The sequence below is a fragment of the Oncorhynchus masou genome, chromosome 24 (assembly GCF_036934945.1).
Source record: "Oncorhynchus masou masou isolate Uvic2021 chromosome 24, UVic_Omas_1.1, whole genome shotgun sequence".
Lineage (NCBI taxonomy): Eukaryota > Metazoa > Chordata > Actinopteri > Salmoniformes > Salmonidae > Oncorhynchus > Oncorhynchus masou.
Window position 1 is genome coordinate 44,185,011 of NC_088235.1, and position 21,783 is coordinate 44,206,793.

A 21,783-nucleotide genomic window follows, 5' to 3' on the forward strand; every position below is an offset into this window, starting at 1 on the left:
TGTGAAAACTGAACTGAGATCAGGGCCCCTATTCACAAAGCGTCTCAGATAAGGAGTGCTGATCTAGGATATATTTTTCATTTTAAATCCTAACTAATAAGATTACATGGACGGGGGTACCTGACCTTAGATCAGCACTTGTATTCTGAGATGCTGGATACATACAGCCTCAGAACTGAGTTTAACCAGAGGTTGAGAAATACATTCAGTGAGTTTCATTATTAGATGTCTGAAAAAGTGAAATTGATGGAAGACCAAAAAGGCAAGTGTATTATAAGATATGTTTAGCTCATTATAACAATCTTTACATGGACTCATTTCAATTAAACCTGCATTGTCTTGTTTACGTAGCATCGCTCTTCCTTTCCCACGGTCAAATGAAATGACAGAGCGGTGTTGGGTACTGTTAAATCCATAGAATTAGGAATTAGAATACAAATGGATCATGATGAGAGGGAGGGAATATGTTGTGTACCTCCAACCAAGTTTCCTTGCAAAGTTTCATCGTCACATCGGCTTAGATTTGATGGAAGGAAGAATTGAATTTAACATTGATTGATGCTCAATGTTTATTGGATCTCTATGGTTAAATCCTACTACTACTGGCCTAAAGCAAGCAGATGAGACTCTCTGCTCTGGAACCATATACCGTGCATTTGAGGAAGTATTCAGACCCCTTCACTTTTTCCATACTTTGTTACGTTACAGCCTTATTCAAAAATTGATTAAATAAATAAAAACCCTCATCAATCTACACACAATACCCCCTTAATAACAAAGCAAAAACAGGTTTTGAGATTTGTTTGCAAATGTAAAAAAAAAAAAAAAAAAAAAAACGTTATTTACATAAGTATTCAGACCCTTTGCTATGAGACTCGAAATTGAGCTCAAGTGCATCCTGTTTCCATTGATAGTCCTTGAGATGTTTCTACAACTTGATTTGTGTCCATGTGTGGTAAATCCAATTGATTGTGCATGATTTGGAAAGGCAGACACCTGTCTATATAAGGTCCCACAGTTGACACTGCATGTCAAAGCAAAAACCAAGCCATGAGGTTTAAGGAATTGTCCATAGAGATCCGAGACAGGATTGTGTTGAGGCACAGATCTGGGGAAGGGTACCAAAAAAATGTCTGCAGCATTGAAGGTCCGCAAAAACACAGTGACCTCCATCATTCTTAAATGAAAGAAGTTTGGAACCACCAAGAGACTCTTCCTAGAGCTGGCCGCCCGGCCAAACTGAGAAATCAGGGGAGAAGGGCCTTGGTCAGGGAGGTGACCAAGAACCCAATGGTCACTCTGACAGAGCTCCAGAGTTTTTGTGTAGATGGAAGAACCTTCCAGAAGGACAACCATCTCTTCAGCACTTCACCAAGAAGGAATTTATTTCTAGAGTGGCCAGACAGAAGCCACTCCTCAGTAAAAGGCACATAACATCCCGCTTGGAGTTTGCCAAAAGGCTCCTAAAGGACTCTCAGACCATGAGAAACAAGATTCTCTGGTCTGATGAAACCAAGATTGAACTCTTTGACCTGAATTCCATGTGTCACTTCTGAAGGAAACCTGGCACTATCGCTACAGTGAAGCATGATGGTGACAGCATCATACTATGGACATATTTTTCAGCGGCCGGGACTGGGAGACTAGTCAGGATCGAGGGAAAGATGAACAGAGCAAACTAAAGAGAGAACCTTGATGAAAACCTGCTCCAGAGCGCTCAGGACCTCAAACTGGGGAAAAGGTTCACCTTCCAACAGGACAACGACCCTAATCACACAGCCAAGACAATGCAGGAGTGGCTTCGGAACAAGTCTCTGAATGTCCTTGAGTGGCACAACCAGAGCCCGGACTTGAACCCGATCAAACGCTCTCCATCTAACCAGACAGAGCTTGAGAGGATCTGCAGAGACGAATGGGAGAAATTCCTCCAATATAGGTGTGCCAAGCTTGTAGCATCATACCCAAGAGGCTGTAATTGCTGCCAAAGGTGTTTCAACAAAGTACTGTGTAAAGGGTCTGAATACTTATGTAAATGTGATATTCTCCATTTTTTTTAATTTTATACATTTGCAAAAAATTCAAAAAAATAGTTTTTGCTTTGTCATTATGGGGTATTGTGTGTCAACTAATGAGGGGGAAAACTATTTAATACATTTTAGAATAAGGCTGTAATGTAACAGAATGTGGAAAACGTCTAGGGGTCTGAATACTTTCCGAATGCACTGAAGGCCTTCATCCCCCTGCAGAATGGATCCCAGTTTGATCCTCGTATGAGCTATTTCTGCTCCCTCTACTCTGTCTCCCTTCTTCTGCTCCTATCCTGTCATGAAACAATTATTACTAAAGGAGTTCGGAAATTCCATTCTACATTGTAAAAAGGTCAAATCTACTACTATTACTAGGTAGACTCCTCTCACAAGTAGATATGTTTGTAAACAAACATTGCATAAACATGGCTAGGACAGGTTCAATTGAATTTCGTCCTTAATCCCCTCCTTTTACATAAGTGAGCAACAAATATTGACAATATGGACATTTCACACAATCTATAGTTGTGACTGGTGCAGCAAAATGAAGGCATGTTCTTGAAGCAACAAGATCTGTGTCTTCTATCCAGAGTCCAAACAGCAGTATCAAAGGCAAGAGCAATAAAACGATTGACAACAATAAACATTATAAACTATAACATTATGAAAAATGAATAATTATTGCTGGTAAACACTGGTAAAACTGTCAAAACTGACATGACAAAAACCAGATGCAATTGTTTGTGTGCATATGAATAATACAATATTATAGACATGTTATAGGCATTCTACATACGTGTTTTAAACATTTATATGTGGTAAGACAAAGCAGCATTCCACTAAAATGATGGAATCTATTACCTATCAATCTATTGCTTATCAATCTATTGCCTATGACTCTATTGCCTACAATGACCCATAATTGACCCTCAGACAGTAAACAATCATATAGAATCCATCTCTGTTCATCTCAACATCCTGGCACATTGACTATGATAAAGCAGCATCCGGAATAGCCATTCAACATCTTGCTATGCTTCGTTATTTTAAATAACAAAACCTTAAACTTGATCAAACAAGAACAATACATGGTGATGAAGAGGGTAATAGTGTTTGTGGTGATGATGATAATAATGAGTAGAAGGGGAATAATACTTATCCCTCCCTACACACACACACACACACACACACACACACACACACACACACACACACACACACACACACACACACACACACACACACACACACACACACACACACACACAAAAGCCGGTCCTAAAGCACTTTAAGCATGTGCAGATGAAAGCCTGGGCAGAGCAGAAATGAGCAGAAAACTCTTTGCCTAAAAGTCTACCTCTAACAAAGCTACAGTACTCAGAGCTTGAATAAAAACAGCATCTTTGAAATAACAAATGTCAGTGTACAGTAAAGTGGGGTGTACAGTAAAGTGGAGTGTACTGTAAAGTGGAGTGTACTGTAAAGTGGAGTGTACAGTAAAGTGGGGTGTACAGTAAAGTGGAGTGTACTGTAAAGTGGAGTGTACAGTAAAGTGGGGTGTACAGTAAAGTGGGGTGTACTGTAAAGTAGAGTGTACTGTAAAGTGGAGTGTACAGTAAAGTGGGGTGTACTGTAAAGTGGAATGTACAGTAAAGTGGAGTGTACAGTAAAGTGGAGTGTACAGTAAAGTGGAGTGTACTGTAAAGTGGAGTGTACTGTAAAGTGGAATGTACAGTAAAGTGGAGTGTACAGTAAAGTGGGGTGTACTGTAAAGTGGAATGTACAGTAAAGTGGAGTGTACTGTAAAGTGAAGTGTACAGTAAAGTGGAGTGTACTGTAAAGTGGAGTGTACAGTAAAGTGGAATGTACTGTAAAGTGAAGTGTACAGGAAAGTGGAGTGTACAGTGTCTGTGGTGTACAAGTTTTTGAAACATGTGGATCGTTCTCTCTCTCTCCTCTCTCTTTTCTCACAATACCCATCTCTCCCTCTGTCTCTCTTTTAAAGCTGGGTGATATAGACAAAAATCCCTATCGCGATAAATTGCCTAAATTGATGCAAAAAAGATAAAAAGTTTATAACATAAAATTGCACCACAGCTGTTTTATTCTTCTTTAAACGACTACTACTACTAACTTGGTTGTAGCCATCAATTGTGCCATTAACAATCACATGGAGTGATGTCAGTGCCAACAGAAATTGTATTTGAATTCCATAATTTTTAATTTTGTATTAGGATATTGCATTTAAATTGAATATATTTTAATTTGTAATGCACAAATGTAATAATTTAATTCATAAATTGAACTTATTTCATGATTTTAAACTGAATTGAATGAATATTTAAAATTTATTTTCAATTTAACTGAATATTCAAATTCAATATTTAGATATTCCGATATCGCATTCATTGTCTGTGTATGAAGTTTACAAACTATTATTTCAAGTTGATCAAAGTTTCATATAGTCAACTTCTCAGATGCGCTCAGATTCAGTTTTCAAATTCAGTTCTCTAAATTCAGATTCAAAACCATAGACAACATCCTGGTACTTTGCCAGTCAGGACAGGGAGAGGAGAACAGACAGAATCAAACTCTCTCTGTGGTACAAACTTCGGGCGGTTTCTGAAGCCAATGTTGCATGTTACATGAATTTTCTTACTATGAATTTGGCTCTGTTGGCACTACAATCGCTCCATACAATCACCCATATTAGCAAACATATTTCATTTCAAACTTGACATTTCTCTAGTATAGGCTACTTATCGTAATGAACAATATCAGCAAAATGCCTGCTATTACTGATCGTTATGGTCGGTGTTGATAATCTTCGGTTTATCTTCCCAGCTCTATTCTCTCCCTCCACATCCACAATATCCACTGAGCTGTATGCCTCGTGGAGTGGCCATTTTAGGAGCCTGGGGTTCGTATCCAGTGACCTTGCCTGCATTTCCTCCAGAAGGACGAAACCCGACCATACTACTTCTGGTCTACAGGCCCACAGGCTTATCTGGAGCACAGGGTACAGGCCGGCCCCAGTTTATTGCACAATAAATAAAAAAGTTATATTTGTTGTAATATTCCCTTTTGTTAAACCCTCCAGTCCACTTAGATACAGCCAGGATTGTGTTTATTTTGGTGACGAGGAGGAGGGAGCAGAATGTATTGTTGTGGTTTGGGAAAAAGCGCTGTATGTGATTCCACAAAACGCTAGCTACAACCCTTACTGGGTTTTTTATACGATCACGTCTTATTCATTAGTTTGGCCAGCATCTGTTGTATCTGGAGTCGGGACAGGTTGAGGACAGAATGTCTGGGTCTCGACCCCCCGGGGCTGCCGGGTACCAGGGGTATGTGGCGCCGCGAGGGGAGACGGGCGGGGCTGCTCTCGGCAGAGCGGCTTCTCTGGATCAACGCCCCAGCTTCCGAATTACCATGGGGATACTGCTCCGTCTCCAGGGTAGAGGACGAGAACACGTACGACGCCAATCTCCTCAATTGGTTGGGCCTCGGGAAAGAGTGGTGGGGGTGGGGCCTGTCCTCCTCCAACTGAAAAAGACCAATAAGAGTGGAGGAGAAAGGCATCAGGCGTGGGTGTGGCCAAGAAGACTCCGTCTCTTCTCTATCTCTGCTGGCAGGAGAATGTCTGGGTCTCTGTGTGTCTGTGTGCATGTTGTAGTGAGCACACCACACACACACGCACATACAGCAGAAATATAAGGGGAGGGATCTCTTTTTTCAATCTCTTTTTTTAGGGAGGGATAAACGAGACCGAAGCGCAATGGTTTGGGTTGGGTTTTATTCTGAATGGATAAAAACAGATGTTCGAGCATTTCAGTGTTTGCCGACTGTCACTGGATATGGATATGCAGGCACAGGGCCAAAGTTGTTCTGGCAAGATATTGAATGGGGTTTCCCAGGGGCTGAGATTGACTTGGCGCTGAGAGAGAGGAGAGAGAGGAGAAACATATCCCTACTTGTTTTGTGAAACAGTTTTTGTGTAACTGTCTGGAGCAGTTTACCGTCTGAACCCATAACATATCTTCTATCAGAACATGTATTCCCACAACAGCATTATCCTGCATCATCGGCACAAAATGGTTGCAATGGTTGCTATCTTGAACAGGTCTCTCTTGCAAAATAACTCTTTGTATCAATGAGACAATCATGGATAAATCAATTTAAAAAAGCAAACTACAAGGAACGTTCGCTCCACCCATTTCAGTAGCTGCCAAAATTAATGTTATTAAAACTATGGCCAGAATTGAACCATTGCAGATAACTGTTCCTCCACACTGCTGTGCTTCATGAAGTGTGTTTCACATGCACAGCTGTGTATCCCGGATGGAGGGAATTCATTCTTCATAGGAGATAGGAATCTGCAGTCCTCTTGCACACACTGGATGACTTATTAAATACAATACTACCGGTATAAATAAAACATTATCCATTGACTTTATGACAGCTTGGTAATTATAGGCTTTAGTCAGTGGATAGATGAAGCAAAAATACAGTAAGCTATGTAATGCACTGTTATTGGTCAAATTAACACTGGGTGTACATAAATTGACCTTCAAAAAGTAACTACCAATGGCTGAGAAGATTAAGAATAAGTATACCATTCATTCAAATTGTGTCCAGTTACATTGTCGACACAGGAAATAACAGGAAATGGCCCACGGCCCAAGATAACATAGACATATACCCGCAGAAAGACAAACACAGATGCAGACGAAGACAGACAGGTGGCCAAGTACATTTCAATTTAATTAGAATTTCAATTCAGTTCAAATGGACCCCAACCCATACAAACACACTCACACACCAAGACACACACCAATTCTCCACCCCGCAGTCCCTTGATCTTACCTGTCCTTGAGCTCCAAAGTGCTCCGACTGTGGCCGTGGTCTTTGTCCACGGCTATGAGGCAGAGTGTGATAACCCGAGTGTCCAGGACTAGCCCCATTAGACCCCTCCCCTTCCGGAAGTGCCACTATGCCTCCTGCTCGCATCTTAGGCCTCACCACCACCTCTCCACCTACAGCTCCCCGTAACCTCCTCCGTTCCTCCAGTTCATCCAGGGGCTTCAGCTCCTCGGGCTCCTCATCGGTGGTGGGCCCCGAGGTGGTGGGCTCGGCACCCGGGCCCAGGAGACCCAGGAAGTCCTGGAGCTCAGTTTCCTTGTCAATGATCACCCACTCCTTGCTGTCAAAGTCTTCCTCCTCGGCGAGTGGTACAGACCGGATGAAGGCGTTACTGTGGGCCTCGGGGTCAGCCGCAGAGGCTACGGAGACCTCCTGGCCTGGTCTCCCACCGCCACCCTGCCGGTCCCCACCTCCTCCCTCCAGGGAGTGCATCTGGGCTGGCTGGGAGGAGTGCACGTAGCGGGACGGGGATCCCAGGATGTCCATACGAGACCTGGTGGGGAGACAAAAAAAATCACTGTCCAAAATCTTGGTAACTTGACTGTGTGTTGCGTTTTCAGTGTGTGTGTGTGTGTGTGTGTGGGGGGGATCTTCCTGGGTTATACTCAAACTTGTCTCAGGGTAGTAAGTTAGTGGTCTGTTCACATCCCTTAACACTAGAACCGCCTTTTAATTGTAATTTAATTTTGTAAATAAATAAAAGAATCAACCAAAAAAAAACTATGTCCTGCTCCTTCCCTGACTTTTCCTAAATGTTTGTATCTTACACTGCTAATTTGTCAGACTTTTTAAATCACAAACAGAAATGTAAAAAGGCTCCAAATACCTGTTTTACCACACCTATTCCTAACATGCTGACCACACCTATTCCTAACATGCTGACCACACCTATTCCTAACATGCTGACCACACCTATTCCTAACATGCTGACCACACCTATTCCTAACATGCTGACCACACCTATTCCTAACATGCTGACCACACCTATTCCTAACATGCTGACCACACCTATTCCTAACATGCTGACCACACCTATTCCTAACATGCTGACCACACCTATTCCTAACATGCTGACCACACCTATTCCTAACATGCTGACCACACCTATTCCTAACATGCTGACCACACCTATTCCTAACATGCTGACCACACCTATTCCTAACTCAATCCGCCAAGACAATGTGCTGTAGGACGCTGGTACCCAGCCAGATGCTAATGCTTCTCTTTCCTCACTGTATGAATGACCAAACTGATGAATGGGCGATTTAATTGTGCACCTTACTTCACAACTGAATCTGAATTAGGCCTAACTGAATGATAAGGAGGGTGAAGAGGGCGTTTTAATGTAAAACAGCAATAGTGTAACAATGAGTTTGTGTTATGCTTATTTATCTATGTTGGCGCTCATGTTAATAATTTGACCGCACGCCTTGCAGGTTGATACCATTCTCTTTCACATTTTAATTTGTAAAAGGAAGCTGTTACAGAACTGTTTTATTTACTATAACTCTATTACTAATCAAATACATTGTAAGGGAAACGTGTGCTGCTTTGGGACTTTAGAATAATGAAAAAAATATCCTTGACTGCATCCAACTTGATGAGCGGGAAAGAAACGATGCCAGTCAGCCTGCACATCAACACTACACTTAAACTATACCAAAACTATACCGAAGCTAATTTCACACATAATAAGACTTAACCTACAGACAAGATTATATTGACAATAATCTAATGAGTGACAATATTAGGCCTATCAGTTGTTAAATTGTACATTAAAGAGATGGGCGCATCTTGTAATTAACAGATGCATGTAAAGGAGCATCACTTAATCAAATCCTCCTTCAGAGTCACATGCAGGTAAAACATTGTGATTTCTATTTAGTATTACATGCTGATCAGACCGCAAACGGACATCGCGCGCATGTTGATTTTGTTCACCCACACCAGACGCGGTCAGGACACACAGGTTGAAATATCAAAAATGAACTCAACCAACTATATTAATTTGGGGAGGTCGAAAAGCATTAAACATTTATGGCAATTTAGCTGGCTAGCTTGCTGTTGCTAGGTACTTTCTTTTGGGATATAAACATTGGGTTGTTATTTTACCTGAAATGCACAAGGTCCTATTCTCCAACAATTAATCCATAGAATAAAGGGGAAGTTTGATTCTAGTAATCTATCCCCCTTCAGGCTTCTTCTTCTTTGGTCTTTATATTGCGGTTGGCAACCAACTTTAAGGTGGATTACAACTCTACTACCAACTCTGGACTGGAGTGTGGACCTCAGTTATCTTTCAATCACCCATGTGGCTATATGCTTCTAAAAACCAAGGAAGAGATGGGAGAGCCGGGACTTTCAGCGCGTCAAGCGTCACAAATAAAACCAAGTTCTATTTTAGCGCCTGTCTACGCAGATGCTCATTGACGCACGCGAGCAGTGTGAGTGCAAAGATTGAATAACATATATGTGTACATTTTATTTTGCCATGCTCACGCACGCTACGTGAGCAAGCGGTGTGGTCAGCATGTTAGAAAGAGAATATTCTGCAGTTTCTATTACACATACCTTTGTCAAATAACTCAGAATTCAAGAGGTCCAGCTCTATTTCCAAATTTCACTTTTTCCAAGAATATCCATGCTGTCCATGCATTCAGCACCACTCACACGGAAGCATTGATCTGGCTTCTAAGCAAAAACTAGTAGCATAATAAACTTAAAATATGCTATTTATTTATGCAATTCATATTTTAGTTGTTTATGCACTGGTGCTTTGGTTCAGGAATACAGTAAATCATTTCACCTGTGCACCTGGCTGGTTGTATTTTTATTAAAGTCCAGCTGTAACTGGACTTTATGAATTACTATAACTCTATTACTATAACTCTATTACTAACTCTATTAATAATCGAATCTGCAAATGAAGCTGATCAAATTGATTACACTGTAATGTTTTTACTGTAAGGGAAACTAAAATAGGCTATAGGCCTACGTTGTTTCTAGGACTTTGTAGACTTACACAAAACATATCCATGACTCTATCTAAACAAATAACTATTGTTATTTTTTTTATATATATTTTTTTATAAACAGTGCATTTGAAAAGTATTCAGACCCCTTGACTTAAAAAAAAATATATATAATCTTCAATCTACACACAATCCTTAATATCGATAATATTGAAATGGAAGGAGTATCAGACCACTGCAAATCTACCAAGACCTGGCCGTCCCTCTAAACTTTCAGCTCATACAAGGAGAAGGCTGATCAGAGATGCAGCCAAGAGGCCCATGATCACTCTGGATGAACTGCAGAGATCTACAGCTGAGGTGGGAGACTCTGTCCATAGGACAACAATCAGTCATATATTGCACAAATCTGGCCTTTATGGAAGAGTGGCAAGAAGAAAGCCTTTTCTTAAAGATATCCATAAAAAGTGTTGTTTAAAGTTTGCCACAAGCCACCTGGGAGAAACACCAAACATGTGGAAGAAGGTGCTCTGGTCAGATGAAACCAAAATTGAACTTTTTGGCAACAATGCAAAATGTTATGTTTGGCGTAAAAGCAAAACAGCTCATCACCTTGAACACACCATCCCCACTGTCAAACATGGTGGTGGCAGCATCATGGTTTGGGCCTGCTTTTCTTCAGCAGGGACAGGGAAGATGGTTAAAATTGATGGGAAGATGGATGGAGCCAAATACAGGACCATTCTGGAAGATAACCTGATGGAGTCTGCAAAAGACCTGAGACTGGGACGGAGATTTGTCTTCCAACAAGACAATGATCCAAAACATAAAGCAAAATCTACAATGGAATGGTTCAAAAATAAACATATCCAGGTGTTAGAATGGCCAAGTCAAAGTCCAGACCTGAATCCAATCGAGAATCTGTGGAAAAAACTGAAAACTGCTGTTCACAAATGCTCTCCATCCAACCTCACTGAGCTCGAGCTGTTTTGCAAGGAGGAATGGGAAAAAATGTCAGTCTCTCGATGTGCAACACTGATAGAGACATACCCCAAGCGACTTACAGCTGTAATCGCAGCAAAAGGTGGCGCTACAAAGTATTAACTTAAGGGGGCTGAATAATTTTGCACGCCCAATTTTTCAGTTTTTGATTTGTTAAAAAAGTTTGAAATATCCAATAAATGTCATTCCACTTCATGATTGTGTCCCACTTGTTGTTGATTATTCACAAAAAATACAGTTTTATATCTTTATGTTTGAAGCCTGAAATGTGGCAAAAAGTCGCAAAGTTCAAGAGGGCCGAATACTTTCGCAAGGCACTGTATGCTGCAAAAGCTTGTATGTGCCAGGGGGCTAGGGTCAGCTTGTCTTATCTGGTGTACTGTGATCTAATGCATTATCCCACTACTCCCCCTCTATCTCTCTTCTTTTCTTTCTGTGTCGGGACCTGCGGTCCGTATTGACCCCATTCTGGGTCCGGATCCGGACCGACTGTTGAGCATGGCTGCTCTATAGCCATCATGGTTACTAATCTGACCATGCTGGTTATCAATGAACGTTTTAACATTTTGAAAAAACGATCTGGCCTTAATGGTCACGTACTCTTAAATCTCCACCGGTACAGCCAGAAGAGGACAGGGCCAGACCTTATTACCAGGACGTGTACTCCGAGCATGCGCTGACCAACTGGCAAGTGTCACTGACATTTTCAACCTCCCCCTGTCCGAGTCTGTAATACCAACATGTTTCAAGCAGACCACCATAGTCCCTATGCCCAAGAACACTAAGGCAACCTTGCTAAATGACTACCAACCTGGAGCACTCACGTCTGTAGCAATGAAATGCTTTGAAAGGCTGGTCATGACTCACATCAACACCATTATCCCAGAAACCCTAGACCCACTTCAATTTGCATACCACACCAACATATCCACAGATGATGCTATCTCTATTGCACTCCACACTGCCCTTTCCCACCTGGACAAAAGGAAGACCTATGTGAGAATGCTATTCATTGATTACAGCTCAGCGTTCAATACCATAATGCCCTCAAAGCTCATCACTAAGCTGGATCCTGGACTTCCTGATGGGCCGCCCCCAGATGGTAAGGGTAGGTAACAACACATCCACCACACTGATCCTCAACACGAGGGCCCTCAGGGGTGCGTGCTCAGTCCGATCATGTACTCCCTGTACGATACACAGCTGTACATTTCAATGAAACATGGTGAAGACCCAAAATTGCCCTCCCTGGAAGCCTGCGTTTCAGACACAAGGAAGTGGATGGCGGCAAATGTTTTACTTTTAAACTCGGACAAACAGAGATGCTAGTTCTTGGTCCCAAGAAACAAAGAGACCTTCTGTTAAATCTGACAATTAATCTTGATGGTTGTACAGTCATCACAAATACAACTGTAAAGGACCTTGGTGTTTCTCTGAACCCTGATCTCTCTTTTGAAGAACATATCAAAATTGTTTCAAGGATAGCTTTTTTCCATCTACGTAACATTGCAAAAATCAGAAACCTTCTGTCCAAATATGCTTTTGTCACTTCTAGATTAGATGCTCTGCTCTCCGGCTACCCGGATAAAGCACTAAATAAACTTCAGTTTGTGCTAAACACGGCTGCTAAAATCTTGACTAGAGGCAAAAAATGTGATCATATTAGGGTTTTACTGCTAACCTACAAAGCATTACATGGGCTTGCTCCCATCTATCTTTCCTATTTGGTCCTGCCCTACATACCTACACGTACGCTACGGTCACAAGACGCAGGCCTCCTTATTGTCCCTAGAATTTCTAAGCAACAGCTGGAGGCAGGGCTTTCTCCTACAGAACTACGTTTTTATGTAATGGTCTGCCTATCCATGTGAGAGACGAAGACTCGGTCTCGACCTTTAAGTCTTTATTGAAGACTCATCTCTTCAGTAAGTCCTATGACTGAGTGTAGTCTGGCCCAGGGGTGTGAAGGTGAACGGAAAGGCACTGGAGCGACGAACCACTTTTGCTGTCTCTGCCTGGCTAGTTCCTCTCTCTTCACTGGGATTCTCTGCCTATTACCCTATTATGGGGGCTGAGTCACTGGCTTACTGGTGCTCTTCATTGCCATCCCTAGGAGGGGTGCGTCACTTGAGTGGGTTGAGTCTCTGACGTGATCTTCCTGTCTGGATTGGCGCCATTCGGGTTCGTGCCGTGGCGGAGATCTTCGTGAGCTACTCAGCCTTGTCTCAGGGTAGTAAGTTGGTGGTTGAAGATCCCTGTAGTGGTGTGGGGGCTATGCTATGCTTTTTAGTAGGACGGGGCCACAGTGTCTCCAGACCCCTCCTGTCTCAGCCTCCAGAAATTATGCGTCCGGGGGATAGTGTCAGTCTGTTATATCTGGAGTATTTCTCCTGTCTTATCCGGTATCCTGTGTGAATTTAAGTATGGTCCCTCTGATTCTCTCTCTCGCTTTCTCTCTTTCTCTTCTCTCGGAGGACCTGAGCCCTAGGACCATGCCTCAGGACTACCTGGCCTGATGACTCCTTGCTGTCCCCAGTCCACCTGGTCGTGCTGCTGCTCCAGTTTCAACTGTTCTGCCTGCGGCTATTGGACCCTGACCTATTCCCCAGACGTGCTACCTTGTTCCGGACCTGATGTTTTCCACTCTCTCTACTGCACCTGCTGTCTCTAACTCTGAATGATCGGCTATGAAAAGCCAACTGATATTTACTCCTGAGGTGCTGACCTGTTGCACCCTCTCAAATCAAATCAAATCAAATTTTATTTGTCACATACACATGGTTAGCAGATGTTAATGTGAGTGTAGCGAAATGCTTGTGCTTCCAGTTCCGACAATGCAGTAATAACCAACAAGTAATCTAACTAACAATTCCAAAACTAGTTTCTTATACACAGTGTAAGGGGATAAATAATATGTACATAAAGATATGAATGAGTGATGGTGCAGAGCAGCATAGGCAAGATACAGTAGATGGTATCGAGTACAGTATATACATATGAGATGAGTATGTAAACAAAGTGGCATAGTTAAAGTGGCTAGTGATACATGTATTACATAAGGATGCAGTAGATGATAGAGTACAGTATATACGTATACATAGGAGATTAATAATGTAGGGTATGTAAACATTAAATTAGGTAGCATTGTTTAAAGTGGCTAGTGATATATTTTACATCCTTTCCAATCAATTCCCATTATTGAAGTGGCTGGAGTTGAGTCAGTGTGTTGGCAGCAGCCACTCAATGTTAGTGGTTGCTGTTTAACAGTCTGATGGCCTTGAGATAGAAGCTGTTTTTCAGTCTCTTGGTCCCAGCTTTGATGCACCTGTACTGACCCCGCCTTCTGGATGATAGCGGGGTGAACAGGCAGTGGCTCGGGTGGGTGTTGTCCTTGATGATCTTTATGGCCTTCCTGTAACATCGGGTGGTGTAGGTGTCCTGGAGGGCAGGTAGTTTGCCCCCGGTGATACATTGTGCAGACCTCACTACCCTCTGGAGAGCCTTACGGTTGTGGGCGGAGCAGTTGCCGTACCAGGCGGTGATACAGCCCGCCAGGATGCTCTCGATTGTGCATCTGTAGAAGTTTGTGAGTGCTTTTGGTGACAAGCCAAATTTCTTCAGCCTCCTGAGGTTGAAGAGGCGCTGCTGCGCCTTCTTCACGATGCTGTCTGTGTGAGTGGACCAATTCAGTTTGTCTGTGATGTGTATGCCGAGGAACTTAAAACTTACTACCCTCTCCACTACTGTTCCATCGATGTGGATAGGGGGGTGTTCCCTTTGCTGTTTCCTGAAGTCCACAATCATCTCCTTAGTTTTGTTGACGTTGAGTGTGAGGTTATTGTCCTGACACCACACTCTGAGGGCCCTCACCTCCTCCCTGTAGGCCGTCTCGTCGTTGTTGGTAATCAAGCCCTCTTGAAGCATGTGGGAACAGCAGACTGGTATAGGGATTGATTGAATATGTCCATAAACACACCAGCCAGCTGGTCTGCGCATGCTCTGAGGGCGCGGCTGGGGATGCTGTCTGGGCCTGCAGCCTTGCGAGGGTTAACACGTTTAAATGTTTTACTCACCTCGGCTGCAGTGAAGGAGAGACCGCATGTTTCCGTTGCAGGCCGTGTCAGTGGCACTGTATTGTCCTCAAACCACTGTGATTATTATTATTTGACCTTGCTGATCATCTATGAACATTTGAACATCTTGACCATGTACTGTTATAATCTCCACCCGGCACAGCCAAAAGAGGACTGGCCACCCCCCAAAGCCTGGTTCCTCTCTAGGTTTATTTCTAGGTTCCTGCCTTTCTAGGGAGTTTTTTTAACCACCGTGCTTCTACATCTGCATTGCTTGCTGTTTAAGGTTTTAGGCTGAGTTTCTATATAGCACTTTGTGACATCGGCTAATGTAAAAAGGGCTTTGAAAACACATTGATTGATTGACTCATGACTGCATGGCCAGGCATGACTCCAACACCATCATTAAGATTGCTGATGACACAAAAGGGGTAGGCCTGATCACTGACACATGGGTGGCAGGTAGCCTAGTGGTTAGAGCGTTGGACTAGTAACCGAAAGGTTGGATGATCGAATCCCCGAGCTGACAAGGTAAAAATCTGTCATTCTGCCCCCTGAACAAGGCAGATAACCCATTGTTCCTTGGCTGTCATTGAAAATTAGAATTTATTCTTAACTGACTTGCCTAGTTAAATAAAGGTAAAATACAATTGAAAAAAATAGGGAGGACCGTGTGGTGCCAGGACAACAACCTCTCAATCAACATGATCAAGACAATAAGGAGATGATTGTGGACTACAGGAAAAGGAGGACTGAGCATGCCTCCATTCTCATGGACAGGGCTGTAGTGAAGCAGGTTGAGAGCTTCAAGTTCCTTGGTGTCCACATTACCAACAAACTAACATGGTCCAAGCACACCAAGACAGTCATGAAGAGGGCACAACAAAACCTATTCCACCTCAGGAGACTGAGGTGGCATGGATCCTCAAAAGGTTTAACAGCTGCACCATTGAGAGCATCCCTGCCAGGTATGGCAACTGCTCGGCCTCCGGCCGCAAGGCACTACTGGGGATAGTGCGTACGGCCCAGTACATCACCGGGGCCAAGATTATTGCAACCCAGGACCTCTATACCAGGCGGTGTCAAAGGAAGGACCTAAAAATTGTCAAAGACTCCAGCCACCCTAGTCATAGACTCTGCTTCCACACGGCAAGCGGTACTGGAGCGCCAAGTCTAGGTCCAAGAGGCTTCTAAACAGCTTCTACCCCCAAGCCATAAAAAAGGAACAGCTAATCAAATGGCTATCCAGACTATTTGCACCCCCCCCTCTTCTATGCCGCTGCTACTCTCTGTTATTATATATGCATAGTCACTTTAATAAGTATACCTACATGTACATATTACCTCAATTACCTCAACACCGGTACGCCCTGCATATAGCTCCGCTATTGTTATTTACTGTTGCTCTTTAATTATTTGTTACTCTTATCGCTTACTTAAAAAAAAAAATCTTAAAATTGCATTGTTGGTAAGTAAGCATTTCATTGTAAGGTCTACCTGTTATATTCGGCACGTGTGACAAATGAGATTTGATTTGATTTTGAGGCTGGTGCTGATGCAAAAAGGTCTTTATAAAATCAATTTCATGCATGTATGGTGTACAGAAAGTATACATCTGCACAAAAGTGTATTATAACTTGTCTGCACTCTATAGAGCCCTCACCCTCGTTTATCGTAGACATCTGGTCTCCCATCTGCGCCGGACAGACGGTCTGACTCTGGGCTGTTGATCCTCCGGTACCGCAGAGCGCAGACCTGAGCACCAGTCATTTCTGGGGGAGCTCCACCCACAGTGGCCTCAGGACACACCCCTCTAGCAGGCTCCTCCTCCGCAGCCAACTGTCCCTGGGGGAATGAGGGTTTCTAGGGTTACCACTGTTAGAAAGCACTGTCAAGAGTTAGACCTATTCTGTTAACTAATTTCAAATAATAATTCCAGGTATATAGCAGCTTGAATTGTACTGTAAATGCGTTACTATTTGCTTTACCATGTTTGAGCACTGTAAATTCATGGTACACACAGTACCTGAAATATATCTCTTGCTCTATCTACAACCAGGTATGTCTATATCCTCTGAATGTAATAGATGTTAATTGAAAACCAACAAGAAAGTAAACTAGCCCTTTTAATTTATTTCTAACTTTGAGTATATTTAAAGAATGTAAGGCCATGTTTTACAGTGCTGCCATGACCAAAGTGAGACACACAGAGGATGTATTAGATGGTCCCTCCTGTACCTTGCTGATGCTGATCCTGAGTTGGTTGCGGTTGAAGTCGGTGTCGTTCCATGCCTCGCCTTCCGCCTGGGGTCGTGTCCCTTCGCAAGGCCTGCTAGGTACTGCAGGTGGAGCATTCTCCTGGTCACTCAGGTGCTCATCTTGTAGAACGTCATCTGTGTTTTCCCTCGGCAGCTCCCCAGGAATCAGAGTCACGTTCACCACCCTGGGAAAGCACAGAACATACACTGACATTTTTACTATTTGTTTATTGATTGCCTTTATTTAACCAGGTAAGGTATTGAGAACACATTCTCTTTTACAAAACAACCAGGCGATTAAATAGATTTGTGTTGTCGAAAATATCCTGTACCACATAGTTGCATTCTAATCCTGAATGAATTATCACAACAAGGCATTGGACTATTTGTTCCTGATTTGTTTATGTAAATTAGGCTACAGGTAATGGGAATTGTACAATCTCTTGGCTAGCTGGATGTTTTAATATTTCATATTAATGTGTCCAAAATGTTCTTAAGTGTGATCCCATTTGAATTCCTTTCTGCTGTTTAATCTGGTTGATAAGTAGTGGATACACTGTTCAAATCAAATCAAATTTGATTAGTCACATGTGCCGAATACAACAGTGAACCTTACAGTGAAATGCTTGCTTACGAGCCCCAAACCAACAATACAGTTATAAAGAATGTAAAATACAAATAAGAAGAAGAAATAAAAAGTAACAAGTAACTAAAGAGCAGCAGTAAAATAACAATAGCGAGACTATATACAGGGGGTACTGGTACAGAGTCAATGTGCGGGGGCACAGGTTAGTTGAGGTAATTGAGGTCAAATGTACATGTACGTAGAGTTATTAAAGTGACTCTGCATAGATGATAACAACAGAGAGTAGCAGTGGTGCAAAAAGGGGGGGGGGCAATGCAAATAGTCTGGGTAGCCATTTGATTAGATGTTCAGGAGGCTTGGGGGTAGAAGCTGTTTAGAAGCCTCTTGGACTTAGATTTGGCGCTCTGGTACTGCTTGACATGCGGTAGCAGAGAGAACAGTCTATGACTTGGGTGGCTGGAGTCTTTGACAATTTTTAGGGCCTTCCTCTGACACCACCTGGTATTGAGGTCTTGGATGGCAGGCAGCTTTGCCCCAGTGATGTACTGGTCCGTATGCACTACCCTCTTAGTTGTGCCCTCTTCATCACTGTCTTGGTGTACTTGGACCATGTTAGTTTGTTGGTGATGTGAACAACAAGGAATTTGAAGATCTCAACCTTCTCCACTCGGTCCTCTTATTCCTGTAGTCCACAATCATCTCTTTTGTCTTGATGACGTTGAGGGAGAGGTTGTTGTCCTGGCACCACACGGCCAGGTCTCTGACCTCCTCCCTATTGGCTGTCTCATCGTTGTCGGTGATCAGGCCTAACACTGTTGTGTCATCTGCAAACTTAATGATGGTGTTGGAATCGTGCCTGGCTGTGCAGTCATGAGTGAACAGGGAGTACAGGATCGGACTGAGCACGCACCCCTGAGTGGCCGCTGTGTTGAGGATCAGTGTGACGGATGTATTGTTGCCTACTCTTACTACCTGGAGGCGGCCCGTCAGGAAGTCCAGGATCCAGTTGCAGTGGGAGGTGTTTAGTCCCAGGGTCCTTAGCTTAGTGATGAGCTTTGAGGGTACTATGGTGTTGAACGCTGAGCTGTAGTCAATGAATAGCATTCTCACAAAGGTGTTGCTTTTGTCCAGGTGGGAAAGGGCAGTGTGGAGTGCAATAGAGATTGCATCATCTGTGGATCTGTTTGGGCGGTATGCAAATTGGAGTGGGTCTAGGGTTTCTGGGATAATGGTGTTGATGTGAGCAATGACCAACCTTTCAAAGCACTTCATAGCTACAGACGTGAGTGCTACGGGTCGGGAGTCATTTAGGCAGGTTGTCTTAGTGTTCTTGGGCACAGGGACTATGGTGGGCTGCTTAAAACCTGTTGGTATTACAGACTTGGACAGGGAGAGGTTGAAAATGTTAGTGAAGACACTTGCCAGTTGGTCAGCGCATGCTCGCAGTACACATCCTGGTAATCTATCTGGCCTTGAGGCTTTGTGTATGTTGACCTGTTTAAAGGTCTTACTCACATCGGCTGCGGAGAGCATGATCACACAGACTTGCTGAACAGCTGGTGCTCTCAAGCATGTTTCAGTGTTATTTGCCTCGAAGAGAGCATATCAGTAGTTTAGCTCGTCTGGTAGGTTTGTGTAACTGGGCAGCTCTTGGATGAGCTTCCCTTGTAGTCTGTAATTGTTTGCAAGCCCTGCCACATCCGACAAACGTCAGGTGTAGTACGATTTGATCTTAGTCCTGCATTGACACTTTTCCTGTTTGATGGTTCATCGGAGGGCATAGTGGGATTTCTTATAAGCTTCCGGGTTAGAGTCCCAATCCTTGATAGCGGCGGCTCTAGCCATTAGTTCAGTGTGGATGTTGCCTGTAATCTATGGCTTCTGGTCTGGGTGTGTACGTATGGTCACAGTTGGGACGACGTCATCAATAGACTTACTGATGAAGCCAATGACCGATGTGGTGTACTCCTCAATGCCATCGGAGGAATTGCAGAACATATTCCAGTCTGTGCTAGCAAAACAGTCCTGTAGCTTAGCATCTGCTTCATCTGACCACTATTCAGGAACCAGGAGGATAGAATTATGGTCAGATTTGCCAAATGGAGGGCGAGGGAGAGCTTTGTATGTGTCTCTGTGTGTGGAGTAAAGGTGGCCTAGAGTTTTTTTCCCTCTAGTTGTACATTTAACATGCTGATAGAAATTTGGTAAGACAGATTTAAGTTTCCCTGCATTAAAGTCCTCGGCCACTAGGAGTGCCGCCTCTGGGTGAATGTTTTCCTGTTTGCTTATGGCGGAATACAGCTCATTGATTGTGGTCTTAGTTCCAGATTCAGTCTGTGGTGGTATGTGGACAGCTAAGAAAAATACAGATGAAAACTCTCTAGGTAGATAGTGTGGTCTACAGCTTATCATGAGATACTCTACCACAGACAAGCAAAGCCTCGAGACTTCGTTATATATCGTGCACCAGCTGTTATTTACAAAAATACATAGTCCGCCACCCCTTGTCTTACCAGATGCCACTGTTTTATCCTGCTGATACAGCGAATAACCAGCCAGCTGTATGTTGATAATGTCACTCACGACTCTGGGAAGCATAAGATTTTACAGTTTTGAATGTCCCATTGGTAGTTTAATCTTCCACGTAGGTCATCGATTTTATTTTCCAAAGAATGCACATTTGCTAGCAGAATGGAAGGCAGTGGGGGTTTATTCGATCGCCTGCAAATTCTCGAAAGGCAGCCAGCCCTCCGGTCCCTTTTTCTCTGCCTTCTCTACGCAAATGGTGGGCATCTGGGCCTGTTCCTGGGAAAGCAGTATGTCATTCACGTTGGGCTCATCGGGATCGTTAAAGGAAAAAAAGGATTCTGCCAGTTCGTGGTGAGTAATCGCAGTTCTCATGTCCAGAATATATTTTCGGTCATAAGAGACGGTAGTAGCAACATTATGTAAAAAATAAGTAAAGAAATAAGTTACAAACAATGCAAAGAAACTAACAAAAAAAACACAATCAGTTAGAGACACGTAAAATGCCAGCCTTCTTCATCTTTATTTTGATACTGTCATGGCCGTCATAAGAATTGGACCAAAGTGCAGCGTGGTGGGCATACATTTTCCTTTTATTTTAGTAAATGTCGCCAACAAACGAAAAACAACCGTGAAGCTTACAGGGTTAAGTGCCACTAACAAAGATAACTACCCACACTGAAAGGAGGGAAAAAGGGCTACCTAAGTATGATTCCCAATCAGAGACAACGATAGACAGCTGTCCCTGATTGAGAACCATATCCGGCCAAAACATAGAAATAAAGAAACATAGAAAACAAAACATAGAATGCCCACCCCACATCACACCCTGACCTAACCAAATAGAGAAATAAAACGTCTCTCTAAGGTCAGGGCGTGACAGATGCGTTTGGAATAAACCTAAATAGCTCATTTTGATTTCCTTACCCGACCACAGCGGGGGTCTGTCGTGTGTTCTGTTGAGGGGGCGTTGACGTGCAGGTGGACAGAGGCACTCCATCCGTCCCTCCCTTTTCCCAATCAAAAGACTCATTCTCTGTGATGATGCGTTCCTTCATACTGTTCTCAAAGACAGACATCAGCAACTGCAAAGAGGATCACAGAGAAATGTAAAAAGTAAGGTATAACGGTGGAATTCAATCAAACCTACAATGCTATAAAATAATAGGCGTTACTTTAAGTACTAAAAGTTATTTACTTTTGTTTAGTTTCGACATACTGTAGTTTTATTACTGACACTTAAGAGAGCGGGTATGGTATGGGAGTTAGTCTCACATTACCACACTTCCAGGTCTTGTTCACTCTGCTATTGAAGTGAACGCAAGGAAATCAAGGTTCAGTGGGGATTAACAAGGTGAATCCACGTGCAGGGAGTGAACAGTACGTATTCATGTCTAAGAATTAACCAATGATATC

General features: G+C 43.1%; 1 protein-coding gene across 4 annotated transcripts in view; it reads right to left on the reverse strand.

Annotated features, from left to right (window-relative positions):
* LOC135512234 (tau-tubulin kinase 1-like) overlaps positions 1–21,783 on the reverse strand; it is a 35,957-nt gene that overhangs the window by 6,230 nt on the left and 7,944 nt on the right. For all 4 annotated transcript variants that reach the window (XM_064934039.1, XM_064934037.1, XM_064934038.1 and 1 more), the window contains 4 exons: positions 21,295–21,452; positions 17,236–17,440; positions 16,661–16,842; positions 6,894–7,443 (listed from right to left, as the gene is read on the reverse strand). In XM_064934039.1, coding sequence (XP_064790111.1) covers positions 6,894–7,443; positions 16,661–16,842; positions 17,236–17,440; positions 21,295–21,452 — 1,095 coding nt within the window. The remainder of the gene's footprint in view (positions 1–6,893; positions 7,444–16,660; positions 16,843–17,235; positions 17,441–21,294; positions 21,453–21,783) is intronic.